At 47.1% G+C, this 16,741-nt stretch overlaps 1 protein-coding gene across 3 annotated transcripts in view; it reads left to right on the top strand.

The window, feature by feature from the left end:
- KNTC1 (kinetochore associated 1) overlaps window positions 1-16,741 on the top strand; it is a 736,750-nt gene that overhangs the window by 13,810 nt on the left and 706,199 nt on the right. For all 3 annotated transcript variants that reach the window (XM_063964446.1, XM_063964444.1, XM_063964445.1), the window contains exon 2: window positions 9,702-9,850. In XM_063964446.1, coding sequence (XP_063820516.1) covers window positions 9,719-9,850 — 132 coding nt within the window. In that variant the 5' untranslated portion in view covers window positions 9,702-9,718. The remainder of the gene's footprint in view (window positions 1-9,701; window positions 9,851-16,741) is intronic.

Below are 16,741 nucleotides of genomic sequence, written 5' to 3'. Positions count from 1 at the left end.
TAAGAGCCCATATCTGATTTTCCATACGGACAGGGCAGAACTGCGGACGCGTCCTCATTTTCTGCCTAAGGTGGTGTCAGCGTTTCACCTGAACCAGCCTATTGTGGTGCCTGCGGCTACTAACGATTTGGAGGATTCCAAGTTGTTGGACGTGGTCCGGGCATTGAAAATATATATTTCAAGAACGGCGGGAGTCAGAAAGTCTGACTCACTGTTTTTATATTGTATGCACCCAACAAGATGGGTGCTCCTGCTTCTAAGCAGACGATTGCTCGTTGGATTTGTAGCACAATTCAACTTGCACATTCTGTGGCAGGCTTGCCACAACCTAAATCTGTCAAGGCCCATTCCACAAGGAAAGTGGGCTCATCCTGGGCGGCTGCCCGGGGGGTCTCGGCATTACAACTCTGCCGAGCTGCTACTTGGTCAAGGGCAAACACGTTTGCAAAATTCTACAAATTTGATACCCTGGCTGAGGAGGACCTGGAGTTCTCTCATTCGGTGCTGCAGAGTCATCCGCTCTCTCCCGCCCGTTTGGGAGCTTTGGTATAATCCCCATGGTCCTGACGGAGTCCCCAGCATCCACTTAGGACGTTAGAGAAAATAAGAATTTACTTACCGATAATTCTATTTCTCGTAGTCCGTAGTGGATGCTGGGCGCCCATCCCAAGTGCGGATTGTCTGCAATACTTGTACATAGTTATTGTTACAAACAAATTCGGGTTGTTATTGTTGTGAGCCGTCTGTTCAGAGGCTCCTACGTTTGTCATACTGTTAACTGGGTTCAGATCACAAGTTATACGGTGTGATTGGTGTGGCTGGTATGAGTCTTACCCGGGATTCAATATCCTTCCTTATTGTGTACGCTCGTCCGGGCACAGTATCCTAACTGAGGCTTGGAGGAGGGTCATAGGGGGAGGAGCCAGTACACACCACCTAATCCTAAAGCTTTATTTTTGTGCCCTGTCTCCTGCGGAGCCGCTATTCCCCATGGTCCTGACGGAGTCCCCAGCATCCACTACGGACTACGAGAAATAGAATTATCGGTAAGTAAATTCTTATTTTTTTTCTGACACTGCCAGACAATATCTACTGTATATTACCACAGCCTCTCACTATATTCATAAGGCGGCCTCAGATGCAGGCGTATTGGCTTCCAATACGTCTATCCTGGCTCGCCGGATTTTTTGGTTATGGTCCTGGAAAGTGGACCTGGACTTCAAAAAGACCTTGGAGGTACTAGAGACATACTATTTGGGGAGGATCTGAACAAGATCGTGACTGACTTGGCAACAGCTAAGACTGCATTTCTCCCAAGTACTAATCCTGCTCCGAAGGCTAAGAGTACCACTTTTCGTTCATTTTGACCTCCAGGTAAAGCAAAGGGTCAGGCGTACCCGAGACAGGCTAGTACTTCCAAAACCACCAAGCCCAAGTCTAAACAATCTTGGGCCACCCGTCAGCCTGCTTCCAATCAGGACAAGCCTGCTGCATGATGGGGCGGGCCTCCTCCTGGGGGACCCCAGGATGGAAGGCCGACTTCTGCAGTTCGCCCAAGCCTGGTTAAAGACCACTTCAGACGCCTGGGTGCGGGAAGTTGTCTCTCACGGGTACGCAACCTCCTTAAAGAGACGTCCCCCTCACCAGTTCTGCTCGACGGTTATCCCTTCGGATCCGCTGAAAGCACAGACTTTACACTTGGTTGTACAATCTCTCCTAGATACTGGAGTGATTGTGCTGGTACCTCTGTCTCAAAGAGGCAGGGGCTACTATTCGACCCTGTTTCTAGTCCCAAAACCAAATGGGTCCTCCTGACCTATACGCAGTCTCAAATCTTTGAACAAATTTGTGAGGGTATCCAAATTCCGTATGGAAATTCTGCGTTCCATTGTGCTGGCCATGGAACTCAAGGACTGACTATATGGTATCCCTGGACATTCAGGATGCTTACCTGCATTTTCTTATTGCCATGTCGCATCAGCAATATCTGCGGTTTGCTATTGGCAACCTACATTATCAATTCCAGGCCTTGCCTTTTGGACTGCCACGGCTCCGCAAATCTTCACCAAGGTCATGACGGCCCTTCTACGCCGTCAGGGTATCGGGATCATGCCGTATCTGGACGACTTGTTGATCCTGGCGAACTCCCCAGAGGTTCTCCTCCGTCATCTGGAACTGACGGTCCAATTCCTGCAAACCAACGGGTGGCTCATCAACTGGAAGAAATTCCTTGCTGGTCTCTGCTCAGAGCATGGTGCACCTGAGGGCGTTACTGGACATACACACAACGAACGGTTGTTTTTGTCTCTGGAGAAGGTCCTGAAACTTCAGGACAGGATAAGATGCTTCCTCTCTTGCCCACATGTGTCGATACACTCGGCGATGCAAGTACTATGCCTCATGGTGTCTACTTTCGACATGGTAGAGTATTCTCAATTTAATTTGCGCCCTGTGCAGCAGTTGATCCTTTCCAAGTGGAACGACCTACCTCACCGGATCAGGTCTCACATGATTTCCTTGACTCCGGAAGTTCGTCTGTCTCTGAGCTGGTGGCTACAGGACCAACGATTGAGCAGGGGTCGTCCCTTCTGGATCTCCAACTGAGTCCTCCTAACGACGGATGCCAGTCTGCGGGGTTGGGGTGCGGTGTTGGAGAATGCCTATAACATGTTCCTGCCACACATAAACCTGCAGCACCAGCAATCTAATGATGCTCAGCAAGACACCCCCAAAAGGTTTTATTATAGTAAAAATATTTGTGGAATTTAGATCAATGCTTTCAATACACCTACTTGGTCATGCCATGGCAGCTAGATTAGTGTGGGTGAGGGAAGTATTTACTAAAACTATGCTGCCATAACTGGGGCTTCAAGTGCGCTGGTAACAATTGCTACTGTCTGTCTAAGGAACAGCTTACATTATTAAACATTTTTATTAATTGGCAAGGGCTGTACAGAGGAATCTATTTAAATGTTATGTGACAATTATAATAAACAAATGTCTCCCCCTTCACGAAATATTACTATCACACTATAAACACCCCAATATCACAATTCCCTCTACCCCAGTTACACTATATACACCCAAATATCACAGTACTCCATACCCCAAATATTACTCACACTATATACACCCAAATAATAAGAATTTACTCACCGGTAATTCTATTTCTCTGACGTCCTAGTGGATGCTGGGACTCCGTCAGGACCATGGGGAATAGCGGCTCCGCAGGAGACAGGGCACAAAATTTAAAAGTTTGACCACTAGGTGGTGTGTACTGGCTCCTCCCCCTATGACCCTCCTCCAAGCCTCAGTTAGGTTTTTGTGCCCGTCCGAGCAGGGTGCAATCTAGGTGGCTCTCCTAAAGAGCTGCTTAGAAAAAGTTTGTTAGGTTTTTTATTTTCAGTGAGTCCTGCTGGCAACAGGCTCACTGCAACGAGGGACTTAGGGGAGAAGAAGTGAACTCACCTGCGTGCAGGATGGATTTGCTTCTTAGGCTACTGGACACTAGCTCCAGAGAGACGATCACAGGTACAGCCTGGATGGGTCACCGGAGCCGCGCCGCCGACCCCCTTGCAGATGCCGAATAGAGAAGAGGTCCAGAAACCGGCGGCAGAAGACGTCTCAGTCTTCATGAGGTAGCGCACAGCACTGCAGCTGTGCGCCATTGCTCTCCGCACACTTCACACCAGCGGTCACTGAGGGTGCAGGGCGCTGGGGGGGGGCTGGGCAGCAATGTAATATACCTATTCTGGCTAAAATATATCACATATAGCCCCTGGGGCATTATGGATGTATTTAACCCCTGCCAGGTTCCAAAAAAACCGGTAGAAGAAGCCCGCCAAAAAGGGGGCGGGGCCTATTCTCCTCAGCACACAGCGCCATTTTCCTGCCCAGCTCCGCTGCGAGGAAGGCTCCCAGGACTCTCCCCTGCACTGCACTACAGAAACAGGGTAAAAACAGAGAGGGGGGGGCACTTATTGGCGATATTTATAATATTTGAGCTGCTATAAAGGGAACACACTTATTAAGGTTGTCCCTATATATATTTATAGCGCTTGGGTGTGTGCTGGCAAACTCTCCCTCTGTCTCCCCGAAGGGCTAGTGGGGTCCTGTCTTCTATCAGAGCATTCCCTGTGTGTCTGCTGTGTGTCGGTACGTGTGTGTCGACATGTATGAGGACGATGTTGGCGTGGAGGCGGAGCAATTGCCTGTAATGGTGATGTCACCCCCTAGGGAGTCGACACCAGAATGGATGGCTTTGTTTATGGAATTACGGGATAGTGTCAGCACGCTACAAAAGTCGGTTGACGACATGAGACAGCCGGCAAACCAGTTAGTACCTGTCCAGGCGTCTCAGACACCGTCAGGGGCTGTAAAACGCCCTTTACCTCAGTCGGTCGACACAGACACTGACACTGAATCCAGTGTCGACGGTGAAGAAACAAACGTATTTTCCAGTAGGGCCACACGTTATATGATCACGGCAATGAAGGAGGCTTTGCATATCTCTGATACTGCAAGTACCACAAAAAGGGGTATTATGTGGGGTGTGAAAAAACTACCGATAGTTTTTCCTGAATCAGAGGAACTGAATGAAGTGTGTGATGAGGCGTGGGTTACCCCAGATAGAAAACTGCTAATTTCAAAGAAGTTATTGGCATTATACCCTTTCCCGCCAGAGGTTAGGGCGCGCTGGGAAACACCTCCTAGGGTGGATAAGGCGCTCACACGCTTATCAAGTTAAAGGATGCATTTCTTTATATGCGAGATGCACAGAGAGATATTTGCACTCTGGCATCAAGAGCAAGTGCGATGTCCATATCTGCCAGAAGAAGTTTATGGACGCGCCAGTGGTCAGGTGATGCGGATTCCAAACGACATATGGAAGTATTGCCGTATAAGGGGGAGGAATTATTTGGGGTCGGTCTATCGGATCTGGTGGCCATGGCAACGGCCGGAAAATCCACCTTTTTACCCCAGGTCACCTCCCAGCAGAAAAAGCCGCAGGCTTTTCAGCCGCAGTCCTTTCGTTCCTATAAGAACAAACGAGCAAAAGGACATTCCTATTTGCCCCGAGGCAAAGGAAAGGGTAAGAGACTGCAACAAGCAGCTCCTTCCCAGGAGCAGAAGCCCTCCCCGGCTTCTACAAAGGCGTCAGCATGACGCTGGGACCTTACAAGCAGACTCAGGGGCGGTGGGGGGTCGCCTCAAACATTTCAGCGCACAGTGGGCTCACTCGCAGGTGGACCCCTGGATCCTGCAGGTAGTATCTCAGGGTTACAGGTTGGAATTCGAGAAGTCCCCTCCTCGCCGTTTCCTAAAGTCTGCTTTGCCAACGTCTCCCTCCGACAGGGCGACGGTATTGGAGGCCATTCACAAGCTGTATTCTCAGCAGGTGATAGTCAAGGTACCCCTCCTACAACAGGGACAGGGGTATTACTCCACGCTATTTGTGGTACCAAAGCCGGACGGCTCGGTAAGACCGATTCTAAATCTAAAATCTCTGAACCTGTACATACAAAAATTCAAGTTCAAGATGGAGTCACTCAGAGCAGTGATAGCGAATCTGGAAGAAGGGGATTTTATGGTGTCCTTGGACATCAAGGATGCTTACCTTCATGTTCCAATTTGTCCTTCACACCAAGGGTACCTCAGGTTTGTGGTCCAAAACTGTCATTATCAGTTTCAGACGCTGCCGTTTGGATTGTCCACGGCACCCCGGGTCTTTACCAAGGTAATGGCCGAAATGATGATCCTTCTTCGAAGAGAAGGTGTCTTAATTATCCCTTACTTGGACGATCTCCTGATAAGGGCAAGATCCAGAGAACAGCTGGAGGTCGGAGTAGCACTAACCCAAGTAGTGCTCCAACAACACGGGTGGATTCTGAATTTTCCAAAATCCCAACTGATCCCGACGACACGTCTGTTGTTCCTAGGGATGATTCTGGACACTGTTCAGAAAAAGGTATTTCTTCCGGAGGAAAAAGCCAGGGAGTTATCCGATCTAGTCAGGAACCTCCTAAAACCAGGAAAAGTATCTGTGCATCAATGCACAAGAGTCCTGGGAAAAATGGTAGCTTCTTACGAAGCGATTCCATTCGGCAGATTCCATGCACGAACTTTTCAGTGGGATCTGCTGGACAAATGGTCCGGATCGCATCTGCAGATGCATCAGCGGATAAAATTGTCCACAAGGACAAGAGTGTCTCTGCTATGGTGGTTGCAGAGTGCTCATCTGTTAGAGGGCCGCAGATTCGGCATACAGAACTGGGTCCTAGTGACCACGGATGCCAGCCTGAGAGGCTGGGGAGCGGTCACACAGGGAAGAAACTTCCAGGGCGTGTGGTCAAGCCTGGAGACGTCTCTTCACATAAATATACTGGAGCTAAGAGCAATCTACAATGCTCTAAGCCTGGCAAAACCTCTGCTTCAGGGTCAGCCGGTGTTGATTCAGTCGGACAACATCACGGCAGTCGCCCACGTAAACAGACAGGGCGGCACAAGAAGCAGGAGGGCAATGGCAGAAGCTGCAAGGATTCTCCGCTGGGCAGAAAATCATGTGTTAGCACTGTCAGCTGTGTTCATCCCGGGAGTGGACAACTGGGAAGCAGACTTCCTCAGCAGACACGATCTGCACCCGGGAGAGTGGGGACTTCATCCAGAAGTCTTCCACATGATTGTGGTCCATTGGGAAAGACCAATGGTGGACATGATGGCGTCCCGCCTCAACAAAAAACTGGACAGGTATTGCGCCAGGTCAAGAGACCCTCAGGCAATAGCTGTAGACTCTCTGGTAACACCATGGGTGTACCAGTCAGTGTATGTGTTTCCTCCTCTGCCTCTCATACCAAAAGTACTGAGAATTATACGGCAAAGGGGAGTAAGAACGATACTCGTGGCTCCGGATTGGCCAAGAAGAACTTGGTACCCGGAACTTCAGGAGATGCTCACGGAAGATCCGTGGCCTCTACCTCTAAGACGGGACCTGCTTCAGCAGGGACCGTGTCTATTCCAAGACTTACCGCGGCTGCGTTTGACGGCATGGCGGTTGAACGCCGAATCCTAAGGGAAAAAGGCATTCCGGAAGAGGTCATCCCTACCCTGGTAAAAGCCAGGAAGGAGGTGACTGCACAACATTATCACCGCATTTGGAGAAAATATGTTGCGTGGTGTGAGGCCAGGAAGGCCCCGACGGAGGAATTTCAACTGGGTCGATTCCTACATTTCCTGCAAACAGGATTGTCTATGGGCCTCAAATTAGGGTCCATTAAGGTTCAAATTTCGGCCCTGTCGATTTTCTTCCAGAAAGAATTGGCTTCAGTTCCTGAAGTCCAGACTTTTGTAAAAGGAGTACTACATATACAGCCCCCGGTTGTGCCCCCAGTGGCACCGTGGGATCTTAATGTAGTTTTGGATTTTCTCAAATCCCATTGGTTTGAGCCACTCAAATCGGTGGATTTGAAATATCTTACATGGAAAGTAACCATGCTACTGGCCCTGGCTTCAGCCAGGAGAGTGTCAGAATTGGCAGGTTTATCGTATAGAAGCCCATATCTGATTTTCCATTCGGACAGGGCAGAACTGCGGACACGTCCTCACTTTCTGCCTAAGGTGGTTTCAGCGTTTCACCTGAACCAGCCTATTGTGGTGCCTGCGGCTACTAGCGATTTGGAGGATTCCAAGTTGCTGGACGTTGTCAGAGCATTGAAAATATATATTTCAAGGACGGCTGGAGTCAGAAAATCTGACTCGCTGTTTATACTGTATGCACCCAACAAGCTGGGTGCTCCTGCTTCTAAGCAGACGATTGCTCGTTGGATTTGTAGCACAATTCAACTTGCACATTCTGTGGCAGGCCTGCCACAGCCTAAATCTGTCAAGGCCCATTCCACAAGGAAGGTGGGCTCATCTTGGGCGGCTGCCCGAGGGGTCTCGGCATTACAACTCTGCCGAGCAGCTACGTGGTCAGGGGAGAACACGTTTGTAAAATTCTACAAATTTGATACCCTGGCTAAGGAGGACCTGGAGTTCTCTCATTCGGTGCTGCAGAGTCATCCGCACTCTCCCGCCCGTTTGGGAGCTTTGGTATAATCCCCATGGTCCTGACGGAGTCCCAGCATCCACTAGGACGTCAGAGAAAATAAGATTTTACTTACCGATAAATCTATTTCTCGTAGTCCGTAGTGGATGCTGGGCGCCCATCCCAAGTGCGGATGGTCTGCAATACTTGTATATAGTTATTGCTTAACTAAAGGGTTATTGTTGAGCCATCTGTTGAGAGGCTCAGTTGTTATCATACTGTTAACTGGGTATTGTACCTCTTGGGGGTCCACGACCTCCCTAGAGGGAGAATAGATAGCGTGGCGCGTGTAGCGTGCCACCATGCCCGCAGCGTGGCGAGCGCAGCGTTCCCGCAAGGGGCTCATTTGCGATTGCCCAGCTGTCGGTATGTCGGCGGTCGGGATTCCAGTGCCGGTATGCTGACCGCCAGGAGCCCGACCGCCGGCATAACATACTATGCCCCTGAATTAGGCCCTATGGCTATTAGGGCCCCCAGGCCTGAATTAGGCTGGGCAGAGTCGATCACTTTTGCTGCTCATGTGCCCGCATCTTTTTTGTAATTTTTGTGGTTGGATCGCGTTCTGCGATCCAACCTCAATCAGCCCATATATCCACACCAAATTTACACAAAACCACCTGTATCCACACTAAGCAAATATCATAACCCGAATCCTTACTAGACTTCCCCAAATGCCTGATCCACACTAAATACACACACATTGATTTAGCTGAACTTTTACTAAAATCAGGAAAAAAGCAATAGCTATTCCTCTCTATTCTGTTCCAGTTTGCCTTTTATTCATGAGGCCATGTACGTGCATAAAACTTCATTATGGGAGGAAAGGGAGACAATGAAGAAGGTATTTTAAGAGCTGCTCCCATAAGCAAAACAGTGTCATTTTTGGATGATATTTGAGACTAGTTCCAAATAGCTGAGCTTATTAAGTGGCACCCTTTTGACATCCCATCCCTCTGGGTAGGAGAGGGAAAGACTTTGTGGCTGCAGTGCTTGCTTCCAGTGCTAGTTGGGCCAGGGACCAAGGCAGAGTGTAGGAAGAGCCCCTCCCACATGGGATTCTTCTTCCGGTGGTGGTGGCGGCTCTGGGCAATGAGCACTTTTGATGCTCAAGGTGCCCTCTGCTGGCTGATGCTCTATACCCCAGAGCATTCTTGTTAAGGCTGGTCTACATGTGATGCTGTGACTTCTCAGGCACTTTGGAATGGAATGACAGCTTGGCAGTTTGGGAAAATTGCTGGGTGGTGAGCCCATGATAAATGGGGGGAACATTACAAGTCCTCTAAGCTTCCTTGCATCATAATGTGTTATGTAGTAACTTAATACGTGCTCCCATAGGACTCCATTGTATTCTGCTGAGTGTTAACCCTTACAAACATTACATGAATTATTGCGGTTGACTCAAATGTTTGGCAGAATTTTTGTGTATATACAAAGGTCCCTTAGGTTGCATTATTTGTATTGTCTGTCAGCCTAAAACACATCTTATATACGCTTCAAGAATGTATTTAACCCATAGAATTGCCACCTGTGTGTATGAGGCCTCTTGTTTTTTTTGTTTTTTTTTGTTCTACGTACAGTATTATTGATACATAAATATATATTAATTATAACTTTACAGATCAACAGTCCATCAACATGTGGAATGATATTGAGCTCTTAGCAAATGATGATACCGGGAGTTGCCGTTTGAACATTGATTCGCGGCAGGAAAGTGGGACAGCCTTATACCAAGTGGACACACTACTTAAAATCTCCTCAACTGAAAAAGTAAGACTTCTCTTGCAGTCATCTCGATAGAAAATGTGATAGACTAAACAATGTCTTTTTTTTTTTTTTTGGTGGGAGGAGGAATAGACGATAATAAATATAGTGGAATATACTGTAATAATGTAGACACTAATATTTGAATGTCAAGAAGATAACACAGGTATCTCTGCAATGCTGTACGCTTTTACAGGATTTAACAAACGGGCATTGATTCAATGACCTGCCAACAATGGCGCATTAACTTGCCTCATTGCGTGCTGATTTCGCTCAAGTAGTGCAGATTTATGTATGCAGCCCTATGGGGCTGTTAATGAAAATCTACAATCTCAGGGCTACCTTAAGTACGCCATATGCAAACTTACCTGAGGTGTGAGCTGGCTCCCTGCTAATTGAATTAACCCCATGGAGTATTAATTGAAAGTTTCAGTTGATACAATACTTTGTAGGGTGGATTACAAATGCTTGAGGCTCCCTACACCCGACAGACCAATTCAATGTTTGCTCCGTTCGAGAGTGAATATTGCAGATAACCATTATTTCTGCTCAGCTCTCTCCTGAAGCAGAGAGCGTAAATTTGCAAAAAGTACAGCTTTTCACACATTTTCCTTGTTGCGCCCAATCCTATAGACAGGTTTACCCACTTTACTTAGCTAAGCTCTGTTTATTTGGTCACAGTCAGCACCAGATCAACAATTGAACATCGCCCCATCCAAAGTGACGGGCACACTAAAACAATAAAATTACCCCCATTTACTGGTCAAGTCCTGTGAATACTGCCAATGTTCCATTATTATTATTATTATTATTATTTTTTTTGCATGTTATATTATGTGTGATGGAGAATTAGTAAACTGATGGTTTTGGTGTTTCTGCAGCTAAAATTGACTCAGCTGCATAAACTTTTGTTCTACGGCTTCATCAGGGGTAGACGCCAGGACGATGCATCTGATATAGACTGAACAGCTAATGTTATGTAGATAAGCAAAATTTTAATTTTGTTTTATTTAATAAGTAGGATTGCTGTGCCCAAGGGGATTAAGTGTAGGCACTGTGTGCAAGTTGTGGATATATAGTTTTAAGGTATTGATATATAAGGTTTTATCAATTGATTACTACATTGTTTGTGACATTGGGGGTTATTCCAAGTTGATCGCAGCAGGAATTTTGTTAGCAGTTGGGCAAAACCATGTGCACTGCAGGGCAGGCAGATTTAACATGTGCAGAGAGAGTTAGATTTGGGTGTGGTGTGTTCAATCTGCAATCTAATTTGCAGTGTAAAATAAAGCAGCCAGTATTTACCCTGCACAGAAACAAAATAACCCACCCAAATCTAACTCTTTATGCACATATTATATCTGCCTCCTCTGCAGTGCACATGGTTTTGCCCAACTGCTAACAAAATTCCTGCTGCGATCGACTTGGAATTACCCCCATTGTCATGGGAAGTCAAATGTTAATTACCCTGCCTTCTGCAAAAGACTTTTAGGGTAGTATATAATAGTCTGTGATGCGCAGGCTGTGCGAGAAGTTCTGTGAGTCTGCCCATACTTATAAAGTGGCAATCATTTACAAGGTAAAACCAGTTTGCTTTTGCCTTGTAAATGATTGCTGCTTTAAAAATACGGGCATACTTGCAGAACTTTCCGCCCAGCCTTATTTGACCAGACACATTTCTTAGCTTTAATGCTCACTAGATGGTATCTTGTGTGACTACGTTAAAGTGGAAATATCCCATTGATGAAGTTACTTATTCCTTTCACACATTATTTGCTTCTGCATACACAAGTGTTTTAACACGTTCGTTTGCGTCTGAATAAACTTTTTTTTTTTTTTTTACTCTCTGACCATTGGTCACCATCTGTGTGTACACTATGCAGTACAGGACTGTATATTAACATTACAGTCGTCACTGACCATTTGCCAGAGCTTGTACTGTAGATCAATCCGCCGCTATTCAAACTAAAGTATTGGATTAGTGGAGCATTAGCCACCCAGTGGTGGAGATGTGTATTGCATGCTGAGTATCTACTCACGCCTCAACGCGCCTGTGCGTGATTAAACTCAGCAGCCTAAGCTATCACCTAGGCGTGACTAAACCTCCGTCAAGGTGCAGAAACAGTCAAGATAACGGAGGACCCATCCGTATTCTAATGATATGAAATTTAGTAAAAAAAAAAAAAGATAATTTGACTCTGGAACTATTGAGGAAAAACTCAGTTGACTGGGTCAACTGACGTTATATTTAATTTTTGTAGAAAAAAAAAAGCTAAATTAGCAGTGGCTAATCCAGAAAGTATTTCCTATTTGGGGCCCTTTTAAAAATGATCCGTTAAATGTAATGATTGTAACGTTAAAACTTATGCTTTATTTCATATTCATTAAAATAAGAGTGTCATTGACTTAAGGTGCATACACACTGTGAGATTCGGGCTAACCCCGATTCTCACTATGCGAAAGGGGCTAGGTAGACATCGCAAGCATATAATGATTGTGCTTGCGATACTGACTAAAGGTGCATACACACGGAGAGATTTTGACTGAGAGATTTTGACTGAGAGATTTCCCTTGAACTGGCAGTAGGAGATTTTGACTAACTTTTCCAGTGATTTTGACTATGAGCGATTTTGGCTAACTCATTTAAGCAAAGGGATGCTTTTTCTTTTCCAGCGACCTAGCCAAAATTGACTTGCCTGCACATGTCTATTTTTTTAGCAGCGATAGCGATCTGGCGGGGACGCGCATCGCTATCGCTGGCTGTGTACACATGGAGAGAGATGCACTAACTTTCTGAGCAATTTTGACTATATAGTCAAAATCGCTCAGTTATATCGCTCCGTCTGTATGCACCTTTAGTGCGATTTTGGCTAAGTGTCAATTTTGACTATCTTTTCTACGAGATAGTCAAAATTGACTTGCCTGCACAGTCTATCTAGGCTTGCGATACCGACCGCGCACCGGCATCGCATCAGGATCGCAAGGTGACTTTCACCTTGCGATCTGCACTAACTTTTCTTATGATTTTATAGTCAAAATCGTAAGAAAATATCTCGGTGTGTACACACTAATAGTCATCCATTTGTTATACCCTCTAAAGCTTAAAAAACCCATCTGAACAACCATTTTTGTTAGTTTATTTTACAGATAATTGTGTAGTGCACCTATCTTTAGTCTGCTGGTGACAATAATTGAAGTCCTAATATTTTGACACTTCTATAATGGTATCCGTAATTGGAGAGACAATATCTAAAACTATCAACATATAATCACTAATAAATATCCCTTTACGGGGTGTGCACTGACTTTACCCATAATAAACGTGTAGTGACTTGCATACAACTGAATAGAGTACAATGCTTTATTGCTACTGGCTGAGGAACAGAGGTCTTAAACATGTAATAGGGTGGGTATGCACCTCTGAAGGAGATCAACAATATTGACAGGTTATCAAGCCCACGTTGGTGAAACGATCATTCTGTCCACTCCCAGGGGCTTTACTTACTGGTGTAGTACTGCCTGCTGGCAACAGCGACCTCACTGATCTACAGTACAGTAGGTATAATTTCCTTCCTTTCAGAAGGCAGTACAGGTCGAGTATCCCATATCCAAATATTCCGAAATACGGACTTTTTTGATTGAGAGTGAGCTAGTGAAACCTTTGTTTTTTGATGGCTCAATGTACACAAACTTTGTTTCTCTGACGTCCTAGTGGATGATGGGAACTCCGTAAGGACCATGGGAATAGACGGGCTCCGCAGGAGACTGGGCACTCTAAGAAAGAATTAGGACTACTGGTGTGCACTGGCTCCTCCCTCTATGCCCCTCCTCCAGACCTCAGTTAGAATCTGTGCCCGGCTCGAGCTGGTTGCACACTAGGGGCTCTCCTGAGCTTCTAGTAAAGAAAGTATTTATTAGGTTTTTTATTTTCAGTGAGATCTGCTGGCAACAGACTCACTGCTACGAGGGACTTAGGGGAGAGAAGCGAACCTACCTGCTTGCAGCTAGCTTGGGCTTCTAGGCTACTGGACACCATTAGCTCCAGAGGGATCGAACACAGGCCCAGCCTCGGTCGTCCGGTCCCGGAGCCGCGCCGCCGTCCCCCTTGCAGAGCCAGAAGCAAGAAGAACGTCCTGGAAATCGGCGGCTGAAGACTCCGGTCTTCATTAAGGTAGCGCACAGCACTGCAGCTGTGCGCCATTGCTCCCTATGCACACCACATACTCCAGTCACTGATGGGTGCAGGGCGCTGGGGGGGCGCCCTGGGCTGCAATTAGAGTACCTTAAAATGGCAAAAAAACACATAATATAGTCTAATAAACTATATATGTGTAAAAATCCCCTGCCATAATATTAATAAAAGAGCGGGAGAAGCCCGATGAAAAAGGGGCGGGGCTATCTCCCTCAGCACACTGGCGCCATTTCCTCTTCACAGCTCCGCTGGAAGGACGCTCCCCAGGCTCTCCCCTGCAGTTTCCAGGCTCAATAGGGTAAAAAAGAGAGGGGGGGCACTAAATTTAGGCACAAAACTGTATATTATAGCTGCTATAGGGAAAATCACTTTGTGTAGTGTAAATCCCTGTTTATATAGCGCTGTGGTGTGTGCTTGCATACTCTCTCTCTGTCTCCCCAAAGGACTTTGTGGGGTCCTGTCCTCAGTCAGAGCATTCCCTGTGTGTGTGCGGTGTGTCGGTACGGCTGTGTCGACATGTTTGATGAGGAGGCTTATGTGGAGGCGGAGCAGGTGCCGATAAATGTGATGTCACCCCCTTCGGGGTCGACACCAGAGTGGATGGATATGTGGAAGGTATTAACCGACAGTGTCAACTCCTTACATAAAAGGTTCGATGACATAACAGCTGTGGGACAGCCGGCTTCTCAGCCAGTGCCTGCCCAGGCGTCTCAAAGGCCATCAGGGGCTCAAAAACGCCCGCTACCTCAGATGGCAGACACAGATGTCGACACGGAGTCCGACTCCAGTGTCGACGACGACGAGACTAATGTGCATTCCACTAGGGCCATCCGTTGCATGATTACGGCAATGAAAAATGTGTTGCACATTTCTGACATTAACCCAGGTACCACTAAAAAGGGTATTATGTTTGGGGAGAAAAAGCAACCAGTGGTTTTTCCCCCTTCAGATGAGTTAAATGAAGTGTGTGAAGAAGCGTGGGCTTCCCCTGATAAAAAACTAGTGATTTCGAAAAAGTTACTAATGGCGTACCCTTTCCCGCCAGAGGACAGGGTACGTTGGGAGACATCCCCGAGGGTGGATAAAGCGCTCACACGCTTGTCAAAAAAGGTGGCACTACCGTCTCAGGTTACGGCCGCCTTAAAGGAGCCTGCGGATAGAAAGCAGGAGGCTATCCTGAAGTCTGTATATACACACTCAGGTACTATACTGAGACCTGCTATTGCTTCAGCATGGATGTGCAGTGCTGCAGCAGCGTGGTCTGATTCCCTGTCTGATAACATTAATTCACTTGACAGGGACACTATATTGCTAACCATAGAGCATATTAAAGACGTAGTCTTATACATGAGAGATGCACAGAGGGATATTTGCCGGCTGGCATCTAGAATAAATGCAATGTCCATTTCTGCCAGGAGAGTATTATGGACTCGGCAGTGGACAGGTGATGCGGATTCTAAAAGGCATATGGAGGTTTTGCCTTACAAGGGTGAGGAATTGTTTCCACAGCGACAGCTGGGAAGTCGACATTTTTACCCCAGGTTCCCTCACAGCCAAAGAAAGCACCGTATTATCAGGTACAGTCCTTTCGGCCCCAGAAAGGCAAGCGAGTTAAAGGCGCGTCCTTTCTGCCCAGAGGCAGGGGTAGAGGGAAAAAGCTGCACCATACAGCCAGTTCCCAAGAACAGAAATCCTCCCCTGCTTCCACTAAATCCACCGCATGACGCTGGGGCTCCAGGGCTGGAGCCAGGTGCGGTGGGGGCCCGTCTCCGGAACTTCAGCGACCGGTGGGTTCGCTCACAGGTGGATCCCTGGGTTCTACAAGTGGTATCTCAGGGATACAAGCTGGAATTCGAGACGTCTCCCCCTCGCCGTTACCTCAAATCAGCCTTGCCAGCTACTCCCCCGGACAGGGAGGTAGTGCTGGCGGCAATTCACAAGCTGTACCTCCAGCAGGTGATAATAAAAGTTCCCCTCCTTCAACAGGGACGGGGTTACTATTCCACAATGTTTGTGGTACCGAAACCAGACGGTTCGGTGAGACCCATTCTAAATTTGAAATCCTTGAACACTTATATAAGAAGGTTCAAGTTCAAAATGGAATCGCTCAGGGCGGTTATTGCAAGCCTGGAAGAAGGGGATTACATGGTATCACTGGACATCAAGGATGCTTACCTGCATGTCCCCATTTACCCACCTCACCAGGTGTACCTCCGTTTTGTGGTACAAGACTGCCATTACCAATTCCAGACGTTGCCGTTTGGTCTGTCCACGGCACCGAGGGTATTTACCAAGGTAATGGCCGAAATGATGATACTCCTTCGAAAGAAGGGAGTTATAATTATCCCATACTTGGACGATCTCCTTATAAAGGCGAGGTCCAGGGAGCAGTTGTTGGTCGGAGTAGCACTATCTCAGGAAGTGCTACAACAGCACGGCTGGATTCTGAATATTCCAAAGTCGCAGCTGGTTCCTACGACGCGTCTGCTGTTCCTGGGTATGATTCTGGACACAGAACAGAAGAAGGTGTTTCTCCCGGAGGAGAAGGCCAAGGAGTTGTCATCTCTGGTCAGAGACCTCCTGAAACCAAAACAGGTGTCGGTGCATCACTGCACGCGAGTCCTGGGAAAGATGGTAGCTTCTTACGAAGCAATTCCATTCGGCAGGTTCCATGCAAGGATCTTTCAGTGGGATCTGTTAGACAA

Source organism: Pseudophryne corroboree, chromosome 1 (assembly GCF_028390025.1).
Source record: "Pseudophryne corroboree isolate aPseCor3 chromosome 1, aPseCor3.hap2, whole genome shotgun sequence".
NCBI classification, from domain to species: Eukaryota; Metazoa; Chordata; class Amphibia; order Anura; family Myobatrachidae; genus Pseudophryne; species Pseudophryne corroboree.
Note: the sequence above shows the minus strand (reverse complement) of the source record. Positions and strands in the feature narration are given on the sequence as shown.